Source organism: Neomonachus schauinslandi, chromosome 3 (genome assembly GCF_002201575.2).
Source record: "Neomonachus schauinslandi chromosome 3, ASM220157v2, whole genome shotgun sequence".
Taxonomy (NCBI): Eukaryota; Metazoa; Chordata; class Mammalia; order Carnivora; family Phocidae; genus Neomonachus; species Neomonachus schauinslandi.
Genome location: NC_058405.1, coordinates 55,596,089 through 55,612,879, shown reverse-complemented (window position 1 = coordinate 55,612,879; position 16,791 = coordinate 55,596,089). Strand labels below are relative to the sequence as shown.

Sequence of the window (16,791 nt, the reverse complement as noted above, 5' to 3'; positions counted from 1 at the left end):
CACATCGGGCTCTCTGCTCAGCAGGAAGCCTGCTTCTCCTTCTGCCCCTCCTCCACTCATGTGCGTGTGTACTTGAATGCTCTGACAAATGAATAAATAAAATCTTTTTTTTTTTTTTTTTTTTTTTTTTTTTTAAAGATTTTATTTATTTATTTGACAGAGAAAGACACAGCGAGAGAGGGAACACAAGCAGGGGGGAGTGGGAGAGGGAGAAGCAGGCTCCCCGCCGAGCAGGGAGCCCGATGCGGGACTCGATCCAGGGACTCCAGGATCATGACCTGAGCCGAAGGCAGTCGCTTAACCAACTGAGCCACCCAGGCGCCCAATAAAATCTTTTTTTAAAAAAAGGTTAACAAGTGTTGGCAAGGATGTGGAGAAAAGGGAACCCTTGTGCTCTATTGGCAGGACTGTAAATTGATGCAGCCACTCTGGAAAACAGTATGGAGGATCTTCAAAAAATTAAAAATAGAACTACCATATGATCCAGCAATTCCACTTCTGGGAATATATCCAAAGGAAATGAAAACACTAACTAAAAAGGATATCTGCACCCCCACGTTCACTCACAATAGCTAAGACACAGAAACAACCTAAGTGTCCACAAATGAATGAATGGATAAAGAAGTTGTGTATACAGACAGTGGAATATTATTTGTCCATATTAAAAAAAAAAAAAAAAACAAGGAAATCCTACCATTTGCAACAACATGGATGGACCCTGAAGACATTATGCTAAGTGACATAAGCCAGAGAAAGACAAATACTGTATGATCTCACTTATATGTGAATCTAAAAAATAAAAAAAAAACAAAAGTACAAACTTTCAGTTACAAGATAAATACTAGGAATGTGATATATATGATGACTATAGTTAACAATAAATACTGTATATAGAGAGGAAAGTTGTTCAGAGGTAGATCTAACAGCTCATCACAAAGAGAAATTTCTTTTCTTTGTATTATTACCTATATAAGATGATGGCTGTTAACTAAACCTATTGGGGTAATCATTTTACAATGTATGTAAATCAAATCATCATGCTCTATGCCTTAAACTTACTGATATATGTCAATTACTTCTCAATAAAACTGGAAAAAAGACTTCACTGCAAAAAATAAAATGTGCCTTACCTTTTAAAGCTACCTACTGAAGTATTTACTGATGAAATGTTTAGAATTTGCTCCAAAATAACTAATGGTGTGGAAAGGAGTAATGGAGCTCTAAGTGAAATAAGACTGGCCATGTGGAAGCTGGGGTAATGATATGTAAGACCTCATTATATTATTCTCTCTACCTTTTGCTTATATTTGAAACTTCCTTTAAAAAAGTTCTAGGTTCTGGGGTGCCTGTGTAGTTTAGTTGGTTAAGTTGATTCTTGATATGAGCTCAGGTCTTGATCTCAGGGTTATGAATTCAAGACCCATGTTGAGCTCCACACTGGGCATGGAGCATACTTAAAAAGAAAAGTTCTATGTTCTAATTTTGGTTTAGCACTAATATCCTCGGCATTATTTAAACTCTGTCCAGGACTCAAAGAAAATAAAGATTCATATGTAACTCAATCAGTGAGATAAATGATCAGTGAGGTAAATCTAATTCTTCAAACCATAAACTGGCCTTAGGTACTGTAGAATTTTGAGGAGATGGCCTTCAGGGTTTCTATGAAACAGCATGACACGTGGTTATGCAACAATCAACTATGGTGGCTCCTATCTTATCAACCCTCTTTTTGCCATTTATTTAAAAAAGAGAGAGAGAGCGGGCGCCTGGGTGGCTCAGTTGGTTGGGCGACTGCCTTCGGCTCAGGTCGTGATCCTGGAGTCCCGGGATCAAGTCCCGCATCGGGCTCCCTGCTCAGCAGGGGGTCTGCTTCTCCCTCTGACCCTCCTCCCTCTCATGCTCTCTGTCTCTCATTCTCTCTCTCTCAAATAAATAAAAATCTTTAAAAAAATAATAAATAAATAAATAAATAATAAAAAAAAAAAGAGAAATCACAGGAAGCACAAATTCAATTTAAAAACTGAGAACACAGGGCACTTGGGTGGCTTAGTAGGTTAAGTGTCCTACTCTGGATTTCAGCTCAGGTTGTGATCTCAGGGTCGTGGGATCAAGCCCCATGTTGGGCTCCATGCTCAGGAGGGAGTCTGCTTGAGATTCTCCCTTTCCCTCTCCCTCTGCCCCTCGCCATACTTGTGCATGAGCACACTCTCTCTCTCTCTCTAAAGTAAATAAATCTTTTTAAAATAAATTGAGAATTCGTATTTCCTAGAAAAGGGGAGGGGAACTAATTATAAAATATAACTTGAAGGAAAAACAACGTAACAGATCATTTTGTTCATTTTTTAAAAATTTTATTTCCTTAAAAAAAATTTTTATTTCCTGTGACTTTATGGCAAGTTTATCTTGATTTTACATCTTGAATGGGAATTAAAAAGAAAAATCCTATTTTCACTAGTACCAAACATCCAAAAGGTATATGGGGCTGAGGGAGAGATCAAGATCAAATAAGGGAACCCTACCTCCATCATCACCAACTTATCAGGATATGCCAGATCTCCAGGAGCAGGTTTGTACCCCGTGATGTCTGTCTGAATGTAGATGTGGGTTCTGTAGACGAGGCGCTCTTGTACATCTTCTAACATCTGCTTTACTCCAGCTGCAAATGCTCCCAGTTGTTCAGCTGATAAAAAAGTGTAATCATCCATTCCTTTATATTTAGAAAAATACTTTCTTTAAACAAGCAAAAATATTACTCAAGTGTCCAGTAGTAGTAGGAAGCATTTTTGCCTCAGGGACTGTGGGTGCATTCTATTTCAGTATGACTCAATGACCTCAGAAAAATTTAATAAATGTCTTTCAATTTCCTCAAATTTAAAATTGGGAAATAAATTTGCCCTTATACCTTCTTTCTGAGACTCTGTGATATTATTTCTATTATTAATATAAATACTAAAGTCTGAATTTTAAAGTGTTTTGTGCTTTTTAAAAGTTATCTCATTCAACGTCAGACCAATCCTGAGAGACAGCTAGGGCAGCTTATTAGTTGGGTCATCATTCCAATTTTACAAATAAATTGAGTCCCACAGATATTAAATGACTTGTTAAGGTTTCCACAAAAAAAAAAAAAAAAGAGTAAAAAACTAAAATGAAATGTGAGTTCATACAGAATTTCTGCATTCCTAAGACGCTTTCAGTGTTAAGACAAACCATTAATTCCGTAACAGCTTTCCAAGGGCTGGGGAGTTGTAGACACTACGTAATAACATAAATATTCAAGTTAATTTAATTAAGAAGCATTAATGTGTAAGAAAATACACATCTTAGAATGAACTAAATGCAGCAGAAGAAACTTTGGAAGCATAACAAACCTATAGTGTCTCCTAAGGAAAGTCAAAGTGAAAACAGTAATTTCTGCCAATAAAATAATTACTTGAAGGCTTTTTTTTTTTTAAGTTATTTAAGTCATGTTTTCTATGACAATCAAATCAAATATTAAAGAATGTATCAGATGGTTAGAGTTTTTCCAGAGAATTGCTTTTATTTGTAATTTCAAAAAAGGTAAGTCATTATTATGTATGTACACTAAAATAATTTCTGTTTTTAAATCAAGAGTATGCAATATAGCCAATGACTCTAGGTATTTTGGTTAAGAATGTTATTAAGAAATGTCTAATCCAAAACTGACAGTTCTCTCTGGATTTCAGATGCCAAAAAGAAAAATTAACTATAATTATTTTATTAATAATTTTACCCAGATTTTAAAATTCTTTCCCCATTTAATTTGTACCTTTAGTCAAAAAATAGGGTGCATCTTGATTTTAAAAGGGACAAGGCATCAACTCAAGCTATAAAAATAATAAATTTATATAAGTGAGTGGGGTAGAGGATAGGAGGTTTTCAAATTCACTGAGCCACAAATATAATTAAAAAGACTTTTGAAATTATCATTTCTAACTATCATTTACCATTGTTCTGTACATGATCTTCAAGCACCTCATTTTTAAGAATCCCACAAAGTTCCGATAGAGTCTCTAAGTGAATAACATGAATGATCAAAGGCCTGAAGACGTCATACAATGACACACACAGTTTCTCCAAAAGTTCACTAAAACGAAAGAATAAAACATGGCTATAAGTAGTAATCTTTTCGGGATTTTCTCATAGTTTAAAAGGTATCACTGATTTCTTCTAGCCAATAAAAATAAAAATCTACTGGGAAATAGTGCATGGGAACATTATATAATGAGAACTCGAAGGGTGAAAATAATACTGTAGATTTTTCTTTGCTTTAAAAAGCTCAAAATCCATAAGCAGTCTTCAGCGGCCACTCCAAAGTAGCTGTCCCCAGCCTAATGTCAATTCATTACAACTTTATTTCAGCAATACTTTATATATGTCCACAATAACAAATATTTTGATTTAATTAACCTTTTATATTCTACATCATTTGTGAGTCAAATGTAACATTTTCCCTAGGAAAGATGAATTGAAAATTCTTGAATACTTGGATTTAGATTAACAAAATTCAAAGTACCTGGACATAAAAGTATTTTTGACAATTTTAAACATTTGAAAGGAAAAACTTAAGTTGTCTATATTCTTCAAACCGTCAACAGTACTCTTCTATACATAGCATTTCATCAGAAGTATCAAAACTATAAGATACATCTGTCTCTTCCTCATTACAAAAGTCATAATCTTAGAAACTTTCTAAGAGTCAAATCATCAATATGAAGAAACCAAAAGTGACTAACACAGGAGCGGAAAGACACTTTGAGAAAAATAAGGAAAAGGTATTAAATAGTGTCTGTGTTTTTAAGTGTCTTTCATTGGTTAGAACCACAGAATTTTTTAACTAGAAGGAATTATTATACTTAGTGGAGATAAAGGGATATAGGCTTCTTATTATCATACCATATTGTCTCCACAGATATATTATAAATAATGTAAAAGCATGTTGGCCTTTAAATTGCACATTTATTTTAAAATAACCACTGCTCCATCCAATAATATTCTGTTCACACACTCACAAAAGTTAAAACACTCTGCAGTTGACTTTAAAATACTCCTATAATATAGTAAGTCATGATGGTCATTAGGCAAATTAAATCTTAAAAACAAGAGTTACGAGTTTGTGTACCACCCACTCTAATTTTGATGTTGGTTTTGTGAAAAATTCATTGTAAAGCTGGTGCTCATCCTGGCATACGTGGACCATAAAGGCACAGCCACTGCGAATCTGCAGGAAATAAACACACATTACCTACAGTTAAAGACACACAATGATCCCAGCATTTATGAGTAAAACAAATATTTTATTTGCACTGAGGTTATGCACATATATTCACAAAATAATTCATTCAAGAACAGAAAGTGGCTGGTTTTCAATGGTTTACTGCATAATGTGAATATGGCTCATTTTTATTTTCTTTTCTAAACTTCTGACAATGAAAATAAATTACTCTTCTAGTTGAAGAGGGGATATTTAATAAAAGAATGTTTATGTATTTTTCTATAATATGAATTAAAATCACTAAACAAAAGGCACTTCTACGGCAAAAATTAAACTAAATCGTCAGTATAAATCCACAAACTCTGAAGCTTCATCTTTCAAGGAGTAATACTTGTTTATGAGTCTTCATTCTTCAAAAAACAGATCAAAATGAAAATACTTTAACAAGCTGAATGCTAATTATAACCTAGATTTCTCATAACTGAAAGAAAAATTCTTTAAGCTTGTTGATATAGGATCCAAAACTTATTTACCTAAATACAGCTTCGAACATCAAGATATTTCAGAGGAAGGTTTAACTATCAACCAAAACTAGCAGACGCTTACCAAGGCACAATGATCTCTATTATTCTGGCTTGTTAACTCTGTTACAGTACAAGTGATGCTAGGGCCCAAAAGGAGCTCCCGCTGGTCAAGGTAACACTGATGGATGTCATTTAGCAGTTGTTGGTATCTGATGAAAAGCAAATGAGACTGGAGTATAAACTTCTGATTTCAGATATGTAAATTAAATCCGATCTTAAATCCCAGGTTTCAAAACCTCTAAAGCAATAAGGTCACCTCTCATTTGCCCACATTAAATACTAGAAATATTTATGTATGAAAAGAGATAAAATAAACCATAATGAACTGTGGTTCAAAAACTGTAATTTTTATTCTTTTAAAAAAAGATTTATCTCCCAAGAGTAGAGAAAGATCTTACATCTTTGAAATTCAAAGCAAATCCTGCTATGGGAAAAAGAGATCCCTTGCAAACTCAAAAGTCAGGTCTACAACCTTTCCCCAAAGTAAGTTATGTGCTACAAGAAAAAGCTTGCATATTATGGAAGGTAATTGCTCAGAAAATATCAGAAACATAACAGATTTGGAAAAATGGCACATCATGAAGAAGGTAATTTAAAGAACTTCTAGGTACTCACTCAGGTATTTTTTCAGATCGCTGTTCTATTTGTTCGATAAGAGTCTGCAAAATAAAAATATATTAAAAATACATCTGTTTTAGATATACTTTTACTTTCTGATTTTAACAAATACATGCTAATGTTAGAAAATCTATAAATACAAAAAAGCTGAAACATAAAAATCACTTATAAATACCAGAAAATAACCACAACTAATATTTTAGAATATTCTTTTAGGTTTTGTATACACATACTATAGTTACTATATTAAAAAAAAAAAACCAAAAACCCTGGAATTATACATTCAAGATGATAATCTGCTTTCAAAAAATTACATTTCAAAACATCATCCTACTCAACATCAAATGAAAACATATGGAATGCCTTAGCATAGTGCCTGGTACCTAGTAAACACTCGATGCATACTAATAATAATTGTTATTATTTAAAAAAACATTATTTTAAATGGCCACATAATATCCCCTTAGGCAAATGTACCATAAGTCAAATATTGTGTTAGACTTCTAGACTCTTTCCTGAAAAGAAAAGTCTAGTGGGCTAGGAGCGCTGGGCCTGGAATGAAACTTAGAGGGCCTGGGTGCCAGCTCCCCAGGAGCTGTCTGAGCCCAGGAGAGCAGGCTCACTTCTGAGTTTCCACTTCCTACCACATAAAGCAGGTATAATAATAGTACCTACTTCCCAGCTAGGGACCCCCAACACTGGGTCAAAATACCTAAAGGGGCTTTTGCTCCATTCTCCTAAAATGTTTTTTGAGGAAGGAACTGATTTACATCTCTATCAGCAGTATTGTCTGCCTCATCAAATTCTCAAAAGCACTGACTGATACACCTTAATCTGCCATTGTCTTAACAAAAAAAAAAATGCCATCTAACCTTAAACTACATGTATTCTCCACTGAGGCTACAGATGCACTCATATTTAATGAACCATTTGCATTTGCTTTGCGTAATCTGGTCATTTATATGTCAGATATTCATCTTTCTTACTGAGTTAGAAGCACTCTTAGCATATTAAAAAATATTAACCTTCTTACTTATCTGTTGCAAACATGCTAGTTTCTGCTTTTCTTTGGCTGTTTAAAATTCAGAAAATGTAATTTTTATATCCTGAATCTTTTACTCTGTAATTTTTTTCCCAATAATTTCTGCTAGGTTTTTTTTTTTTCCTGCTTATTTTTACATTTAACTCTTTAGTTCATTTAGAATGTATTTTGGTAATGTTATAAAGTGAAGAGCTTACTTTTTCCCCCCAAATACTTAGCAAATCTTCCCAATACTATATAGAAAACTCTAACCCTTCCTCTTTAAGATTGATTTCTTTATATACTAAGTTCTAGAATTTCTCATTCCAATGATCCACCAATAAATTCTTGATCAATATCAATGTATTTTTCAAATTTACTTGTGTAATTAGTCTTGCTTATTTAGTATACCAGATTAATTTTAGCATCATCCAAAAAGAAATTCCATTGGAATTTTTGTTAAGATTATATTTGACCCATAAATAATATTAAAAGGAATTGACATTTAAAAAATTAATGGGTGGCGCTGTCAGTTAAGCGTCTGCCTTCAGCTCAGGGATCGAGCCCCGTATTGGGCTCCTTGTTCAGCGGGGAGCCTGCTTCTCCCTCAGCCTGCCACTCCCCCTGCTTGTGCTCTCTCTTTCTGACAAATAAATAAATAAAACCTTTAAAAAAAATAAAAAATTAAGTCTCCTTAACCAGGGACAAGAGAGGCTTATCATTTACTCAATCTCATAATTTTCTGTCTAGTTTTGTCATTTTCTTCATCGTTGTATTTCCATTAAAGTTGTTTCTAGGTAAGTATTTTATGCTATCTGTCACTAATATAAACAGGACTCCATCACGTATATTAACTGGCTACCATTGGTAAATGGCATGTAGGAAAGCCACTGATAATTATATAATCATTTTATATTCACTTACCACACTGAGCTATATCACACTTATCTATACCATTTCTAATCAAATTTCTACCATTGGTATTTGACTACAAAGCAAAAGCAACCAATCAGGCACAATCTAAACCTTATACCATCAATGAACCACTCTTCTCCTGTATCTTCTATAAATAAGACCAAGTTTTTCTTATTTCAAAAAACAAAAAGCTGAGGGAGGAGTTAAGATGGCAGAGGAGTAGGGAGACCCTAAGCTTGTCTCGACCCTCAAAACACAGCTGGATAGCTACCAAGTCATTCTGAACACCCAAGAAATCAACTAGAGGTCTGAGAGAACAAAAACTGCAGATCTACAAGTAAAAAGCAACCACCTTTTGGAAGGTAGGAGGTGCAGAGAGTTGACTTGGGGGAGATATTACTGTTGGTAAGGAGGCGGGGAAGGAGGCCTGCCTACCGAGCCTACTGTAAAGTATTAGAAGCAGCGGAGCACAAAATCTGAACTTTTAGAAGTCCTCTACCATGGGGGACGTGCCTGGCTTCAAGGTGCCCAGGTGGGAAACTGTGGCAGAATCCCAGGAGTAACATCTTGGTCTGAGGATCCCCTGGGTCACAAGAAGGGGCGGTGCCACTGTTCCCAGGCATAGGAGTGTGGAAACCAGCTGAGAGCAGCAGGTCTCAATACCAGCTTTCTACTCTGTTTTGCCATAAATTGCGAATGGCTGCGTGGTCATGTGACCACTTTCCTGGAACCTGCCAGCAAATGGCAAAAGTGGAACAAGACCCTCCCCGGGAGGAAGAGAACAGGTCTGTACCAGGGGAATTCCTAAAATTTTGGAGTTTTGAACATGCCCAAGATAAAAAAGCTCAGACACAGGCACGGTGAACACAGGGTTCAGACAGAAACTGAGTACAAAGAGTGGTGACTGATTGCTCTTCTGTGAGGGCTCACTGAAGAGCAGGGGCACAAACTTTCAGCTAAGACCAGGGCACCACCGTATTCATCCTGCTGGTCAGTGCTGAATGCCTTCAGGGAGCAAAACAGCACCACCTAGTGGAGGTCCAAGCAGCATACACCAGGCCCACCCTCCTGCACCCTGGAGGCACATTTCCACTGAAACAAGTAGGCCTGAGAATCAGGGCAGCAGGCCCCTCCCCCAGAAGACAAGCACAAACAATTCACTCCTACCAAGTCTACTGATCATAGAGTGCTGCAAAGCTTCAGCTCTTGGGGAAACAGAATCTAGCTTCCTTTTTACTTTTATTCTTTGTTTTTTATTATTATTTTTTATTTGGGGATACAGATTCTTTTAACAAGCAGACCAAAACACACCAAGGATATAGTTTGTTTTTTTTTTTTTTTTTTTTTTTTTTTCTTTGTTTTGGGCATTTTTTTGTTTATTTTTTTTCTTTCTTCTTTTCTTTTCTAGACAAATGACAAGATGGGAGAAATTCACCCCAAAAGAATAGGAAATAGAACTCATGGCCAGGGATTTAATCAATACAGATATAAGTAAGATGTCCGAACTAGAATTTGAAACTACAATTATAAGAATACTAGCTGGCCTTGAAAAAAGCACAGAAGACACTAGAGATCCCTTACTGCAGAGATAAGAGAACCAAAATCTAGTCAGGCCAAAATTAAAAATGCTATAACCAAGATACAAACCCAAATGGAGGCCATAAAAACAAGGACGGGCGAATCAGAGGAGTGAATCAGTGACAGAAAAGATAAAATTATGAAAAATAATGAAGCTGAAAAGAAGGCAGACTTAGGAAATTCAGTGACTTATTAAAACATATTAACATTCATATCATAGGCGTCACAGAAGATCAAGAGGGATAAAAAGGAGTAGGAGGTTTATTTAAACAAATTACAGCTGAAAACTTCCCTAATCTTGGGAAGGACACAGACATCAAAATCCAAGCAGCACAGAGAACTCCCATTAAATTCAACAAAAGCTGGCCATTGCCAAGGCATATTATAGTCAAATTCACAAAATACACAGACAAGGAAAGAATCCCGAAAGCAGCAAGGGGGGAATAAAGTCCTTAACCTACAAGGGATGACAGATAAAGTTCACAGCAGATCTGTCCACAGAAACTTAGCAGGCTGGAAGAGAGTGGCAAGAAATATTCAATGTGCTGAATGGGAAAAATATGCAGCCAAGAATTCTTTATCCAGCAAGACTGTCATTCACAACAGGAGAGATAGAGTTTCCCAGGCAAACAAAAACTAAAGGAGTTCATGACGACTAAACCAGCCCCGCAAGAAAGTTTAAGGGGGACTCTTTGAATGGAGGAAAAAAAAACAAAAGTGACAAATTCTAGAAAGGACCAGAGAATATCACCAGAAATACCAACTCTACAAGTAACACAATGGCACTAAATTCATATCTTTCAATAATCACTGTGAATTTAGGGGTGCCTGGGTGGCTCAGTTGGCTGAGCATCTGCCTTTAGCTCGGGTCATGATCTCCAGGTCCTGGAATCAAGCCTGGTGTTGGGCTTCCTGCTCAGCAGGGAGTCTGCCTCTCTCTCTCTCCCTCTTCCCTCCCCACCTCTTGTTTTCGCTCTCTCTCAAATAAAATCTTTAAAAATAAATGAAAAATAAAAAAAAATAATCACTCTGGGCGCCTGGGTGGCTCAGTTGGTTAAGCGACTGCCTTCGGCTCAGGTCATGATCCTGGAGTCCCTGGATCGAGTCCCACATCGGGCTCCCTGCTCGGCGGGGAGCCTGCTTCTCCCTCTGACCCTCCCCCCTCTCATGTGCTCTCTCTCTCTCATTCTCTCTGTCTCAAATAAATAAATAAAAAATCTTAAAAAAAAAAAAAAAAAAAAAAATCACTCTGAATGTAAATGGACTAAATGCTCCAATCAAAAGACACAGGGTATCAGAACGGGTAAAAAAACAAGACCTATCTATTTGCTGCCTCCAAGAGACTCATTTTAGACCTAAAGACACCTGCAGTTTGAAAGTGGGGGATGGAGACCCATCTATCATGCTAATGGACATCGAAAGAAAGCCAGAATAGCCATATTTACATCAAACAAACTAGATTTTAACATGTAACAAGAGATGAAGAAGGGCATTATATCATAATTAAAAGGTCTATCCAGCAAGAAGATCTAACAATTGTAAATATTTATGCCCCCAACTTGGGAGCACCCAAATATATAAATCAATTAATAAATATAAAGAAACTCTTTGATAATAATACAATAACAGTAGGGGACTTTAACACCCCACTTGCAGCAATGGACAGATCATTGAAGCAGAAGATCAACAAGCAACAAGGGCTTTAAATGACACACTGGACTAGATGGACTTAACAGATATTTTCAGAACATTTCATCCTAAAGCAGCAGAATACACATTCTTTTCAAGTACACATGGAACATTCTCCAAAACAAATTACATACTGGGTCACAAATTAGCCCTCAACAAGTACAAAAAGATCGAGATCATACCATGCATATTTTCAGACCGCAACGTTATGAAACTTGAAGTCAACACAAGGAAAAATCTGGAAAGACCTCAAATACATGGAGGTTAAAGAACAACCTACTAAAGAATGAATGCCTTACCTGGGAAATTAAAGAAGAAATAAAAAAGTACATGGAAGCAAATGAAAATGAAAACATGACAGTCCAAAACCTTTGAGATGCAGCAAAGGCAGTACTAAGCAGGAAGTATATTGCAATACAGGCCTATCAAGAGGCAAGAAAAGTCTCAATTACACAACCTAACCTTACACCTAAAGGAGCTAGAAAAGGAACAGCAAAAAAAGCCTAAAGCCAGCAGAAGAAGGGTAATAATAAGATTGGAGCAGAGATAAACAATTCTATAGAAACAAACAAACAAACAAAAAAAGTAGAATGGATGAACGAAACTAAGAGCTGGTTCTTAATTAAGAAAATTGATAAATCCCTAGCCAGACTTATCAAAAAAAAAAAAAAGAGAGAGAGAGAGAGAAAGGACCCATATAGATAAAATCATGAATGAAAGAGATCACAACCAACACCACAGAAATACAATTATAAGAGAATACTATGAAAAATTACATGCCAAAAAACCGGGCAACCTGGAAGAAATGGACAAATACCTAGAAACTTACAAATTACCAAAACTGAAACAGGAAGAAATAGAAAATTAGAACAGACCCATAACCAGCAAAGAAAGTGAATCTGTAATCAAAACTCTCCCAACGAACAAAAGTCCTGGGCCAGATGGCTTCCCAGGGGAATTCTACCAAGCATTTAAAGAAGAGCTAATACCTATTCTTCTCAAACTGTTCCAAAAAATAGAAATGGAAGGAAAATTTCCAAACTCATTCTACAAAGCCAGCATTAGTGTGATTCTAAAACCAGACAAATATCCTGATGATCCCAATATCCCTGATGAACATGGATGCAAAAAATTTCAATAAATACTAGCAAATCGAATTCAACAGTACATTAAAAGAACTATTCACCATGATTAAGTGGGATTTATTCCTGGTTCAATATTCACAAATGAATCAATGTGATACACATTAATGAAACAAACGATAAGAACCATATGATCCTGTCAATAGATGCAGAATAAGCATTTGACAAAATACAGCATCCTTTCCTGATAAAAACCTCAACAAAGTAGGGATAGATGGAACATACCTCAACATCATAAAGGCCATATATGAAAGACCCACAGCTAATATCATCCTCAATGGGGAAAAACTGAGAGCCTTTCCCCCACGGTCAGGAACCAGAAAAGGATGTCCACTCTCACCATTACTATTTAACATAGTACTGAAAGTCTTAGTCTCAGCAATCAGACAACAAAAAGAAATAAAAGGCATCCAAATCAGCAAGGAAGAAGTTAAACTTTCACTATCTGCAGACAACATGATACTCTACGTAGAAAACCCGAAAGACTCCACCAAAAAATTGCTAGTATACATGAATTCAGCAAAGTTGCAGGATATAAAATCAATGTGCAGAAATCTGTTGCATTTCTATACACCAATAATGAAACAGCAGAAAAAGAAATCAAGGAATCAATCCAATTTGCAACTGGACCAAAAACAATAAAATACCTAGGAATAAACCTAACTAAAGACATAAAATATCTGTACTCTAAAAACTATAGAACACTTACAAAAGAAACTGAAGAGGACAAAGAAATGGAAAAGCATTCCATTCTCATGGATTAGAAGAAAAAACATTGTTAAGATGTCTTTACTACCCAAAGGAATCTACACATTTAATACAATCCCTATCAAAATTCCACTAGCATTTTTCACAAAGCTAGAACAAACAATCCTAAAATTTGTATGAAACCACAAAAGACCCCAAATAGCCAAAGCAATTCTGAAAAACAAAACTGGAGGCATCACGATTCCGGATTTCAAGCTATCTTACAATGCTGTAGTCATCAAGACAGTATGGGACTGGCACAAAAACAGACACAGATCAATGGAACAGAAAAGAGAACCCAGAACTGGATACACAACTATATGGTCAACTAATCTTCGACAAAACTGGAAATATCCAATGGAAAAAAGACAGTCTCCTCAACAAATGGTGCTAGGAAAACTGGAGAGCAACATGCAGAAGAATGAAACTGGACCACTTTCTTACACCATATACAAAAATAAATTCAAAATGGATGAAAGACCTAAATGTGAGATAGGAAACCATCAAAATCCTAGAGAACACAGGCAGCAACCTCTTTGACCTCGGCCATAGCAACTTCCTACTAGACATGTCTCTGGTAAGGGAAACAAAAGCAAAAATGAACTAATGGGACTTCATCAAGATAAAAAGCTTCTGCACAGCAAAGGAAACAATTGACAAAACTAAAAGGCAGCCTGCAGAATGGGAGAAGATATTTGCAAACCACATATCTGATAAAGGGTTAGTCCTAAAATCTGTAAAGAACTTACCAAACTCAACACCCAAAAAACACCAAATAATCCAGTTAAGAACTGGGCAGAAGACATGAACAGGCACTTTTCCAAAGAAGACATCCAGACTGCTAACAGACACAGGAGAAGATGTTCAACATCACTCATCATCAAGGAAATACAAACCAAAACCACAATGAGATATCACTTCACACCTGTCAGAATGGCTAAAATTAGCAACACAAGAAACAACAGGTGTTGGTGAGGATGCGGAGGAAGGGGAACCCTCTTACACTGTTGGTGGGAATGCAAACTGGTACAGCCACTCTGGAGAACAGTATGAAGGTTCCTCAAAAAATTAAAAATAGAAGTACCCTCCGGTCCAGCAATTGCACTACTAGGCATTTACCTAAAGGATACAAAAATACAGATCCAAAGGGGTACATGCGCCCTGATGTTTATAGCAGCATTATCAACAATAGCCAAACTATGGAGAGAGCCCAAATGTTCACCGACTGATGAACAGATCAAGATGTGGTACATATATACAATGGAATATTACTCAGCCATCAAAAGAAATGAAATTTTGCCACTTGCAATGACATGGATGGAGCCAGAGTGAAATAATGCTAAGTGAAATAAGTCAGAGAGAGACAAATACCGTATAATCTCACTCATATGTGGAATTTAAGAAAGAAAACAGATGAACATATGGGAAGGGGAAAAAGAAAAAAAAAGAGAGAGGGAAACACACCATAAGAGATTTTTAACGACAGTGAACAAACTGAGGGTTGATAGAGGGAGGTGGATGGGGAAGAGCTAGATGGGTGATGGGTATTAAAGAGGGCACTTGTTGTGATGAGCACTGTGCTGTATGTAAGTGATGAATCACTGAATTCTACTCCAGAAACCAACATTGCACTGTATGTTAACTAAAAAAAAAAAAAAAAAATCCTTCAACTGACTCTCAAGAGGGCAACAGCAAGAGAGTCAGAGGCAGCAAAAGTAAACTACTCTTTCCAGTAATTTCACAATGAGTAGTAAAAAGATACGTGTACCAGGTCCAGTCAACTGTATCTTGGATATATTAAACATATATATATTAACACATATATCTACTTTCTGCACCCTCCATTTCCAATCACTCAAATCAAGATAAATATTTAGTGCATTCCTTTATGTACCAGGCACTGTGCTAAGGAGAATAAATAAGGCACGTGTTCCCCACCTCAAGAATACACTACCAACACCTTATCAACCCCTATTTCCCATGGACTACTGCAAAATCTTCCTTGTTAATCAGGCCTCCCTGTCTCAAATCTCTTTTCACCATATTCCATTCTTCATAGTGCATCCTTAATCGAAAGAAATGGTAAATCTGACCAAATCATTCTCCTGTTTAAAATACTTCATTAATTTGAGCCCCATGTCAAGCTCCGCACTCAGCAGGGAATCTGCTGGAGATTCTCTCTCCCTCTACCCCTCCCCCCACTTGCTCGCTCTAACTAAAGCTTTAAAATAAATAAATACAATAAAATACTTCACTAGCTGTCTACTTTTCCTCAATTAGCACGACATGTGATACCCCTCTGAAATGATCCCTGCAGTCTTTCCTGTCTTTTTTCCCAACTGCATGCTATCAATGTCCTGTGTTTTGATCATAACAAGTTACAAGTTCTCCCAAAATATATGTCTCTACAACCATCCCTATATATGCTGTTCTCTCTGTAGAAAATACCCTCATCAATCCCCTCAAGTTCACTATACATCTGAGCTTTTTAAGCTCAAATGTCACTTCCATCTAGAATCCTTCCCTGAGTATTATAGGAAGAGCTAGGTGTTTCCTGCTCTGGGCTCTTAAGACATCACAAAGGTACACTGCTGTAATGTGGAAGGACAGTGCCTACCTTTCATTAGTGTTCATTTCCTGGTATAAGCAAAGGGCCTAACATACAGCAGAACTTCAAAAGGGCTGGCTAAATAAACTTCAGAGTAATATCCTATTTATATCAATAGACTTACTCTGACTTTGGGAGCAGCAGCTCGAAATTTCACATAAAATAATGTGAAGGCATTGTCTGCATTAGGTACAGATGCAGGATCCTAAAGAGACATGGGGGAGGAGAGGGAAGGGAGATAATTAGCAAACAAATAATTATTCAGGAAATGTGACACCAACTATTTCAAACAGCTACTACTTGGCCTATATACCAACCAAAAGCTTAGAGAGAAAAATCTCAAAGAGAGATTACATATTAGTATTATTGCTACAAATGAGAAATACTTATGTGGAGCTGTCATCTCCTTCCTCCTTCTAATTAAAATGTACCCTATGTTACATGAATTTTGGTAGTAAACAGACTTCAATTCAGATTCATACTCAGTCACTTACTGACAGTAGGATATTGGCCAAATTACGGGACCTCTCTGACATTCAGTGCATCCATTAAATGGTGATAACATATACTCATAAAGAGCTACTGGGTGACTCAGTTGGTTAAGCATCTGCCTTCGGCTCAGGTCATAATCCCAGGGTCCTGGGACTGAGTCCTGC

The 16,791-nt window shown here is 36.4% G+C and overlaps 1 protein-coding gene across 1 annotated transcript in view; it reads right to left on the bottom strand.

The window, feature by feature from the left end:
• Positions 1 to 16,791, bottom strand: part of COG3 (component of oligomeric golgi complex 3) — a 77,400-nt gene that overhangs the window by 42,936 nt on the left and 17,673 nt on the right. Inside the window, exons 8-13 of the mRNA XM_021697957.1 lie at positions 16,260 to 16,340; positions 6,433 to 6,476; positions 5,840 to 5,966; positions 5,148 to 5,239; positions 3,966 to 4,105; positions 2,520 to 2,680 (exon numbers count right to left, since the gene is read on the bottom strand). Coding sequence (XP_021553632.1) covers positions 2,520 to 2,680; positions 3,966 to 4,105; positions 5,148 to 5,239; positions 5,840 to 5,966; positions 6,433 to 6,476; positions 16,260 to 16,340 — 645 coding nt within the window. The remainder of the gene's footprint in view (positions 1 to 2,519; positions 2,681 to 3,965; positions 4,106 to 5,147; positions 5,240 to 5,839; positions 5,967 to 6,432; positions 6,477 to 16,259; positions 16,341 to 16,791) is intronic.